Raw genomic sequence first — 11236 nt, 5'->3', positions numbered from 1 at the left:
ATTATATTTATTTATAAAATATATTAATTAAATATCAGAATACCTAAAAAGTATATAAAGTTTCTAAAGGTTAAAATTCTAAATTGAAAATCACCACACAAAAATAAATATACTAATGAAAATTCACATTTAAATTTAATATTGATATATATAAATATCAATCAATTATATAATTATATATTATTAACTAAATTAAATTATTATTTAGTTTGACTATAATTATCCATAAAATATATTAATTAAACATAAAAATATTATATCAATTTTTTAAAATTATCTTATATTATTTAATATAAATAATTATTAAATTAAACTATTCATTATAAGTATTTTAATAATTTTTTATTATTTTTTTAAATGTAGAAAAATTATTCATAATGTTTGGATTCGTTTTCTGAGTGTTTTGTGGAAATAGAGAGATAAACAAGTGTGTGTTAGAGATAGTATGTATGTTTGGATTTATTTTTGGAGATAATTTAAAATAAGTATTATATATTTAATGTTGTGTTTTGAGAGACAAAAATTACTATTCATTGTCAAATCATGTCTTTGGAGATAATTTAAAATAAGTATTATATGTTTAATGTTGTATTTTGAGAGACAAAAATTACTATTCATTGTCAAATCATGCCTTTTTTATATATATTTATGTATATATATGTGTATGTTTTTATACTAAAACAGTTAAAAACACCTAAATAAGGTGTTTTTGAATGATGACAAACATTGGGTATGTTTTGATTTGTCTCGAAAATAAGTTGAAAATGAAAACAAACATAGTGATTGTTTTTACTTATTTCTAAAAAATTTAGAAAAATTATCACCCTCATCGTCTCCTCAATGCATCCCCTCGACGTCTCTCTTTTGCTTTCACTGCCCATCGCCTATCGACCTAGATTTGGGTGATGGCGATGGCCCATCAAAGTGGGGGCCAACGCCGCCCTTACAGAAGGGGGCGACGGCCTTTTGTGCTAGGCCACATCGCCGCTTTGTTCATATATATTGTATTTTATATATATTATATATATATAATTGTATGTATATATAAATTATTTGTCAGTACCTGCTATAAGTTAGTAATAAATCAAGTTGTGGTAAATATAAATTTTTATTTAATTTATTTTCTAATATTAATAAATTCGATGAATTGTGACTAATAGAGGAATATATTTATTAGACAAAAGCAAAAATCAGAGGTATAAATATAATTTCCTAAATCATTGGGGTCTCGTGCAATTATATCAAATTTCATGGAAGGATAGTGTAATTATCCCAAAGAGAAAAGTAAAGTATAAAATAAAAAGGGTGAATTACACGTAGACCTCCATTGAGAATGTAAAATTACACTTCCTCCAAATAAGATTTGAAATTACACTTTTAAAAAAAATTTCGTTTACGCCCAACCCCCTTTCGTTAGGGTTTGAATGAAAAATATTGATGTTAGCAAAAGAAATTATACCAATTTTTAATTTTGTCCCTCATTCAACATTTTCATGTAAATTTTTGTACTAAATTAACATCATTACATTATTTTCTTTATCAGTATAAAATTATTATACGGGAACATTAAATAAAGGGTAAAATTAAAATTTTATGTAATTATTTTGCTAGCACCGACAATTTTCAACCAAATTTTAATAAAAATGGTCATGTATAAATAATGAATTTTCCAAAGAGTGTAAATAATATTTCAAAATTTATTTTTAAAAAATAATTTCATATTTTTAAATGAGGTCTAAATGTATTTAACCCAAATAAAAACATAAATGCTCATATGTCCAATCATGAAAGTTTAAGTTTGATATTGTTCTCAATCATACTAATTACATATTTATCATTTAATTTAATATATTATTATTTTTAAGCATTGCAGGAGTACTGTTTGTAATAGCTTTTATCGTTTTTGGTGAGAGTAAGTTGAAAAAAAAAAGTGTTAAACAATAATATAAATTAAAAGTGTTCTAGAACAAAAGTGGAAAGTAAAAAAAAAAAGAAAAAATTAAGTTGGAGTGTTTGAGAAAATAAGCTTAATATTTACAAATTTATCAATAAATTGTATTATACTTTATGTACAATTCATGAAAAGTGATCAATCACATAACAAGTATATTATATTTATTTTACGATTGATTTGATTCGACCAAACTTGACTTGATTAAAATATTCCATTAACAGCTTGGTTTAGCTCAAGTATGGAGTGTGGTGTCGGGATTTTCCAATATTCATAACTTGATCCTTAATTGCAGGTCATTGATAAGATCAAAATATAAACATGCATGTACTAAATGCTACATATTTGGACTAACAGTGCAAATTTTGATGAGACATGGGGTCAAAAGTAAAATCTCACAAAAATACGTGGCTAGGAGAATAATACAAAGAGGAATCTCAACTTCGATAATTAGCGAAATCGCTATCAAATCAGAAATATTACAAGAAATAATCATTTAAGTTGCTATCTTATAATTATTTCACATTAAACAATCAAATTTCATAATTCTGAACAAAGTCGACCTTGCTAGAAACTCTTCTCTTTTGTTCCTCTCTGGGATTTGTTTTCAGCAGACTCCTGCACAACAAAAGACAAATCAAATGTTTTGACTTAATTTTCCTGTGATTGGTTTCCTAGTCCTCATGTCATTGCAGCTGGCTAAGAACTAAAATGTATATTGCTATTGTTATATGTGTATTAATTACACAAACACCTCGTATTTTTATAAAATTATAAATACACCTCTTAAAAGAGTTCTGGAGATATCTATACAATTGGGCCAAAATATCAATATGCAATAAGTTTCTGGTAAAAAAAGAAAGGGGAAGGGGGCAACAAAACCTCGTGATGTGGGAGGCATTAAATTTCTTTCTAAAAGTTCAGGGACGCTGTCATTTTTTTTTTATTCAGGAAAATTTTGTAATTATTTTTATAGGGATAAATGAAATTAACCTGTAATTTCACATATAAATAGTATATCCAACTTTTAAAGATAAAACATAAATTATAATTTATCTCTTTATGATATATTTTTTTTTAGGAAAATCATCCCGTGTCAAATAAAATTAAAAATATTAGGAATTTAGCTAGTTGTTACATATATTTGAGGATATGCAGTTATAAATTTACCTCTGATGAGACGGCACCACCAACCGAAATCGCACTGTTGAAGGCATCATGCCTACCTGCATAAATATTTACACCAGCATTTCATTAGCAACATATCTATATATATATATGTTATGTGAAACAATTAATGAATTGATTAATCTAATTAACATGATGATCAAGATGAGCTAGATGTAGTCACCAATGTCATTGTGTTTGTCTTCTTCATCATCCTTGAAATACACTCGAAAGCTAGGGGAGCTCGGGGCATGCCCGATCATTCTCTCATCATCGTAATCGTCTTCCTCACCATCATCGACGCTACTAATTTCACTCTTGCTCACTTTATGACCATTTCTACCCTTTTCTCTAATGTCGACGTTCCTTACATCTTTGTGTTTCTTGTCATCCTTGTGTTTGTCCTCACCCTCGCCCTCGCCCTCGCCCCTGGGGGAGAAAGTTACGATTTTTGGGGCACTTTTGTACGTAGACGATCCATCCTCATGCCAAAGCAACTCTTTCTTGGAAGGGGTTGATATTGTAACCTTGTGGGGCCGTGTGTGCCTTCGCATCTTGAGCTCGTCCGGCGGCGGCATCACCATGCCATCCCCATCTAACCGTGAGCCACCGCAACCCATGGTATTGCAGGCTCAACGATACATGCAAGCAAGGCGGATCGATGTCTACCCACGTTGGATGACAAGAAAATCGAGACTAGGAAGAAACCCTAGTTTGATGTTATATGTATTTACAACAAGTGTTGGAAAGGGTCCGATCAATGAGCAGTACAAGTTTTGATTTAATGAACAAGAATGTAGGATTTTGTCATGACTTATGTTTGTGTTCCCCTAGACAAGGTCATTGTTTGCTGGAAGCTAATTTTTTACAAGGTATTTTTTGATGGTCAAATGCTTTTCCAGTGGTAATTTTCTGGAGGAGTGGGCTATTATTCAGGAGGTCTTTTCTCAACAACGGATGGTCCTGAGCGGAGGTTAATTTCTGTAACAATGGATGATATAATTAGTTCTACTCATATTTTTCTGAGGGAAATCAGATATTAGACCACGTGACAAACTAATAGTAAGTATGGTGTGGTTTAGTTTTGTACGAATTCATTTTTGCAATTTGTCTTGTTATTTGAAAGTTTTTTCATGTTGAGGATGAAAATGAGTTTAAAAAGTGTATCCAATTAACTTAGTTACGCATGTTACATGCATTTTTTCTGATTATTTTAGTAAATTTTGATCATTTTTGTCCTTAGTGTACGAAAATTTTAAAATTACAAGAACAAAATTGCCAAATATATTCTTACAAGATTAAAATTACCACCCCATATGTATATTTACAAGATCAAAATTGTAATTTTCCCCAAACTAATTAATAATATGTACATTTTTATTTAAAACACACACACACACCCCACTCCCCAACCACCGGTCATCCCCTTCCTCCCTCCACTCCACCGCCTCAATGGCCACCCCCTCACTATCACGCCATCCCAACCCCCACCGCCGCCCCTCCTCTTCCCTTCAAAAACCAATCCCCCTTCCCCCTCCAAAAGGAAAAAAAAGAAAAAAATAAACAGTGCCCCCCGTCGCCTCTCCTCCCTTCCCCGGCTCCTTTTGCCCGTCGCGTCGCCCTCAAACCGTTCTTCTCTCTCTTCTCTCTGTCTATGTACATATATTTACATATATAACATTAATTATGTATATAAATACATTATATATAATGTATTCTAAATTAATATTTGCATAAATAAATATTAGATAAATTACAACTTCAAATCTAGATCCTTGATTTGAATTACGTAAGATCTAATCCATTAATCTATTAGTTAAATTTGGACTTTCGATAAATAAGATCCAACGGTTCATAAATAATGTTGCAAATATATATTATAATTAAAATTTTAAAAAATAAAAAAAAATCAGAAAAATCACGTGGACTACACAAATTGCCTGAGGGGAGTAAGTTGCTCTATTTTCACTAACATATGGGGGTATTTGATATTTTTCTTTTTACATGGAATAATTTGTTTATTTTTAATATCACATGAGTGTAATTTACATTAAACCCCTTTCTAAAATAGCCAATATTAGTTTCACACTTTAAAAAAATATTATAAAAAAGCAAACTTGCACTTTGGTCCTACTAGATAAAGTCGTTCTCACTTTTGCTCCCTCGTTTTATTGGATTGACATAAAATTTCGACACTATTTATCCTGTGCCGTTAAATGTAACAGTAAAAGATTATGATCCGCTAGTTAACAGTTGTTGACTTGAAAAATAAATGCTCAAATTTCATTTAATTTTTTAAGAACTTTCAAAATTATATATTATAAAAAATAAAATTATTATTACTTTTTTTTTTTTAGTACTAAAATTAATTTATACCGATCCTCTCCTGGAACCCCTCCCATACCCCACCTCCCTCCGCCGCGATCATCCAGACTTAGGCGTTGCGACCAAGAAGGAGGTCTGGTTGTGGGGTGGAGAGTAGGGGGTTAATTATAGTAAATTTATATTTTAATAATTTATAAATTTGAAGTTTTAAAAAATTTACAAAATCAGAAACTTAAAAATAAATAAAAGTAAATATTAAAATTTTATTTTAAATATTTATAATAGTAATTTAATTAAATATTATATATAATAGGTAAAATAATATATTTAAATATATGTAAATGAAATAATAATAGATAATTTTTATAATTGATTAAACTTTATATTCTTATAGATATCTAACTTCCGATGAACTTTATTATATTAATCTTTTATGTATTGTTAATTTTATTTTTAAAAATTCAATATACTTTTCCAGTATTTTTATATTTAAATAAATATATTTAAGAAAATAATTATTTATTTTCAGGAGGAAGAAAAGTACAATAAAAAATAATATTAAATTACAAGAAATAAAGGAGGTTGAATTTATAAAATAAAAACATGGTATTTTAGTTAATATGAGCTCAAAATGAGTTCTTTTGCAAAACATGAGATTTTTAGCCTATTTTTAAAATATGTGGAAGATTTTAACCTTTTTTGAAAGATATAGGGGGTAAAATGAAAACCAAAAGTGTCTGATGAATAATGGTTTATTTTTGTGGAACCAAAAGTACGATTTTGCCATTATAAAATAGTCTCACTGTCGTAACGTTAGTCCCACACTTTAGGAAAATATTACAAAGTGAGTTCTACATTTTTTAAAAATATTATAAAGTTAGTCCCAACCATTACAAGTTTTTTACAATTGATCTAACTTTGCGCCATTTGTGGGACTATAAATATTGATTATTTCAAAAAGTACGAGATTAATATTATAAATAATTTTATATTTTGGGACTATGATTATAATCTTCTATTATAATAATGTGAAGACCAAAAAATTTGTGCCAACCGGCGACGGTCCATTTAATATTTTTATTTAGTATTTAGTGAGAAATTAATATTTAAATATAAAATGCAATAAATAAGGAACCAATTTAACGTAAAAAGAAATTAATAGTATAGATTGGAATCCTCTTTCTCTGCCCCTATCAGTATTTAAAAATAAAAACTGAAGATCTTCACTTTGTGTGGCTGTTGCTGAGGAATTAATTTCATTCTCTGACAAGAAAAGTAGTGTAAGAGAGTGAAGGAGCACAGATTCTATCTCCTGATCTGCTTCATGTCTCAAAAGACATTTCTTCCCATAAAAGCAACAATTATATGCTATGCTTCCTGTTTGTACTTAACCTCTATTTCCTTCACAAAATTCCACCCCCTTTCCCTTACAAGAATTAGGTTCTCCCACTTTTATTTTATTAATAATAATAATAATAATATCACCCCCAGATATTTTAGTATAAAATTCTATCGCATCTTGTATTACATTTTATATATATTATAGATATACGTGTATAAAATTCATGTTGGTTCTGTATATATTAAACAAAATACTTCTATACGTACATGGAATGTATATATATGTAAACTTGTAAAGTGAATTATTTCGTGCAATAATTAATGAATATATAGGAGAAATCTTCTATATATTACAAATTCTCATTTAAGGGTAATGCCCATGAATCGGTTGAAATAAATCAAAATCAAATACGAAGTTTGATTTTTATTTTTTTAGAAAAATAGTATTTGATTTGATTTCAGTTTTTAGTTTTGGTTTATCGATCAAACCGTATTGAATACCTTTATTATTTTTTGTTATTTTATTTGTCAAAAAACTAAAAAATAAAGAAGAAGTGTAATTTTTTTAAATATTTTTGAACACAAAAATCAGTATACATATCAAGATTAATTCATTTCGAAATTTAGTACGTCTCGACATACTAAAATTTTGATTCGATTATATTCGACTTTATTCGATGAACGCCATGTCATGTATATATAAAATTTTTTGGGAATATGCAAACAACCCTATTGTGATATCGTAACTGAGCAAATTATTCTATTACGAAAAAGAAAATAGCAAAATACCTTCTGTATTTTTTAAAATACAGTAATTTATTCCCATGTATTTTTAAAATATGGTCTGCGTACGGAGATAAATTACTTCATTTTAGAAAACACATGAGAGTAAATTGCTTTCTTCTTTTTTTTTTTTATAAGGAGTATTTGCTCATTTACGATATGACGTAAAAGTAAATTGCATTAAACCTATAAATTTCTTGAAATCATCTGAGTTGCGGACCATTTAAACCTTACACTAAAATGATCACTCTTTAATTTGATTCAAACATATAACTCAAAAAACTACATTAGTAGTTGATCAATGGTCCATAATTACATTTAAATGTTGTAGGAAGTGGAAGAGACCTAGTGTGGAGGAGAGGAGGATGATGATGATGAGGCAGAACAAGAATCTGTGTCGCTAGTTACATCATCATCTGCCCCTGTAATGAAATGATCATACTTCCTAGGATTATAACCATCGTAATTCTCTTCCACTTCTTCTGCTGTGCTGCTAATTCTTTTCTTCAAAAATACACGGCACAAACTCCAATTCCCTATTCGAACCAATGAACCCTGCAATTTTTGGTAGTTCCAAAATCTTGTTAATAGAGTACTGGAGCAAATGTGTAAACACGTTGGTGTCAGAAATTTTAGTTGACGATGTTAGAGATATTAAATATTCAACACGATGGATTCGGATAAAAAAAGAGATCAATCCTGACTTTGGATTTCGTTGCTATTCATTTATAAACTACTCGGATCATAATATATTCATCAGTTCGCTAATTATAAAAAAGACATGAATATTTACCTGAGAGTTCTTTTTCTGTTGCATATCACAATCCATATGTCCAGAAAGAGCGATGAAGTACTCATGCATGATCCAATCAGTCCTACAAGCAAGAGGATTCTTTCCCTTGTAAAAGACCAGGGATTTTCTGATCCCGACTATCGGCATCCTTTTCGGGCAAATTATCCGTTTGGTCGAACCGGTGGCCTTCCAGTGACCAGAACAAGTCCCTCTGCTGATTCTATCACCGTTCCGTCTTGTGTTGCCCTCCTTATTGCTAAAAAAGTACTTGTCTTGGTCGGAATTACCTATATTTAGAAAGTTTAGTTAGCGTGCAAAATATGGATAATTTAATTTCAAAATGTATTACAAGGTGTTAATTGAAAAGAGTAAAAATTATAAAATAAAAAATTAAAAACAAAATAAATAATTAATTCTCATTAGTATATGTTAAGAAGTTTCTCAATAAAATAAACCATTATTGTCAAATTAAACTTGGATTTATAATAAAAAAAATAGTTCATTATAAGCTACAGCAATAAGAAGATGTTCATATGTAATATATGAAATAAATCACATTACAAGAAAAAAAAATGTAAATTTCATTATCAAATAGAACTTTTCAACGTTATCGGATATTATCACGGATAAATATCCCGTGATAACTAATAAAATCATTCTATCGGCGATATAGTTAATACGGTACACAAGGGATCAAGAACGGCGAAAAATTAAGAAAAAATATGAGGAAAAAAAAAAAAAAAAACCTGGAAGTTCCCAAGGATCGAAGGTGGAAACGTCGATCTCTGGAATAAGTAGAGGAGGCAATGGATGGGAAAAAGTTTTACGTGCCAAGTACTGAAAGACGATCTCTTGGTCGGTGGGCTGGAATCGAAATCCAGGTGGTAATTTGCTCCCTCCATCCCCAGCAACATTCAAGCAGTACTTTTCCATTCTTGATCAGACGTTATTAGCTGCAATATATAATACCAAAGAAACTGAGAATGTTACTGGGAATTAAGAGAATGATGAGAGAGGTAGAGCCTCGACAGGCCACTGATCAGTACTGGAGCTGTCAACCTGCATGGAAAGCTTCACTCTTTATAGAGATGGAATCACTCACAACTTATTTTATTCTTTTTCCCTTTTTTTTTCTTCATAAAAGATCATGCTGTCACTGTTGTTCTTTATTGAAGTCTTTTTCTTAAAGAGGTAGACTATGCACCCCTAGTTAAGTTATTGGTATGTATATGTTTATACCTGATTCGAGGTGTTTGTCTGAGCTTATAAATTTTAAAATATTTTATAAGATGTTATAGAGTGTTTGTAATTTTTTTTTGGAAAATATGCTTATAAACTAAAAAAATAAGATGTTAGAAACTTATATAACTCTGTGCGAGTTAGTTACACAAATTTATTATTACTAACATCTTATAAGCCCAATCGTATAATTTTATCTAAACTCTTTGAGAACTGAATTTTGAAATAAGATTTGACATCTTACGAGTTCTAAAAACATCTTATATATAAGATTTATGAGCTTATAAGATCTTTTAAATAAATTTAATTAGTTGTTGGGCCATACTTGAAAGTTTTCTTTTAAAAAACATATGATAAGATATTGTGAAGTGTGGTAAATTTTTTTAAAAAATAAATAAAATCAGCAAATAAAAAAAGAAAAATAAACAAATAAGACGTTAAGATTTTCTAACTTATTTTTAAAATTTAACAAGTTTTTGCAATTTTTTTATCATTCTAACGATATAATTATTGTTTCTAATATCTTATAAACTCCGCAATCTTCTTTTAATCAAACACTTTAAAAATTTACGTTTAAAGTAAAATCAAACATATTTCACAACGTATGAACTTATAAACTCATTTATATATAGCCAAACATGAACCTGTTGATTAAGGTTGTCGATTCTTCTTATATTTATTTAGTTAATAACTTTCTATACTTGAAGTATTAATTTCACCAAGAAAATCAAACTCACGTATATTTTCTATTCGATTCGTTTGAACTTCCATATTTGAAATATTATTTAATTTCATAATTAAATGAAATGTAGTTAGATTTAGCATCAATCGCTTTTATAATTATGGATTTCTGACATATAAAGTAGAGTGATCCAGCCCTTTGATTAGGTGAGATTCACATACTTATTGGTATGTGTTTTGAATATTGGTTGGAGTTGGGGGGTGAAAGCAAAAAAGAAGTGAAAAAAGTTTTGTACTTTATGGAAAAGTAATAAATCCCTGAAAAAGATGGGAAGGAGGAGAGGGAAATTGACTTGAAAATGGGATTGGGTTCTTTCCTTCACCTATAAGAAGTTGCTTTTTCTTCCTTATTTTTTCATTGGTGTTCAAAAGTCATAAAGTCAGCTCATTAAATTATTAAAAACAAAGGCAAACCTACATGCAACATACTTCAAATTTTATTTCATTTCATTTCCCTCTAATTATTCCATTCCTGTTTAAGTTTAGACACATACTCTTTTTTTCTATCAGTAGTTGCACAATGGCATAAACAGTTCAACACAGACACAAAGTAGTCCAAGAAAGCTCGATATGAGATCGACCCACTATTATTCATTATCGGTCTTAAGGCAATCTTGGGCCTTTAAGTGAACCCTAATTAGATCCAGTTTTAAACATAGACCCGATCCATATATCGATTCGGTTGAAACCTGGTCGAATGTGCTTGTTTTATTTTTTATTTTTTTATGATATTGATGTTTTATTATACATAATTAATTAAATCTATATTATGAAAAAATAAATAATAAATTAAATGAAAATTTATATATAAAAAATAATAATTAAGAATATAAAAAAATGTTCGCAACTAATTATGTTTGAACGTCACTAATTGTCAATAATATGAACTATGTGCA

The 11236-nt window shown here is 29.1% G+C and overlaps 2 protein-coding genes across 2 annotated transcripts; both read right to left on the bottom strand.

The window, feature by feature from the left end:
- LOC105165987 lies at positions 2333 to 3687 on the bottom strand. The gene is made up of 3 exons (XM_011085157.2): positions 3303 to 3687; positions 3122 to 3177; positions 2333 to 2569 (listed from the first exon to the last, which is right to left on the bottom strand). Exons 1-3 carry the CDS (start codon positions 3670 to 3672, stop codon positions 2519 to 2521), a joined length of 477 nt encoding a protein of 158 aa, XP_011083459.1. The 5' UTR covers positions 3673 to 3687; the 3' UTR covers positions 2333 to 2518.
- Positions 7798 to 9428, bottom strand: LOC105165979 (NAC domain-containing protein 83). Its single transcript, XM_011085145.2, has 3 exons — positions 9107 to 9428; positions 8361 to 8647; positions 7798 to 8122 (listed from the first exon to the last, which is right to left on the bottom strand). The coding sequence occupies exons 1-3, from the start codon at positions 9291 to 9293 to the stop codon at positions 7913 to 7915; spliced, it is 684 nt and encodes a 227-aa protein (XP_011083447.1). The 5' UTR covers positions 9294 to 9428; the 3' UTR covers positions 7798 to 7912.

The sequence above is a fragment of the Sesamum indicum genome, linkage group LG1, assembly GCF_000512975.1.
Source record: "Sesamum indicum cultivar Zhongzhi No. 13 linkage group LG1, S_indicum_v1.0, whole genome shotgun sequence".
NCBI lineage: Eukaryota > Viridiplantae > Streptophyta > Magnoliopsida > Lamiales > Pedaliaceae > Sesamum > Sesamum indicum.
Note: the sequence above shows the minus strand (reverse complement) of the source record. Positions and strands in the feature narration are given on the sequence as shown.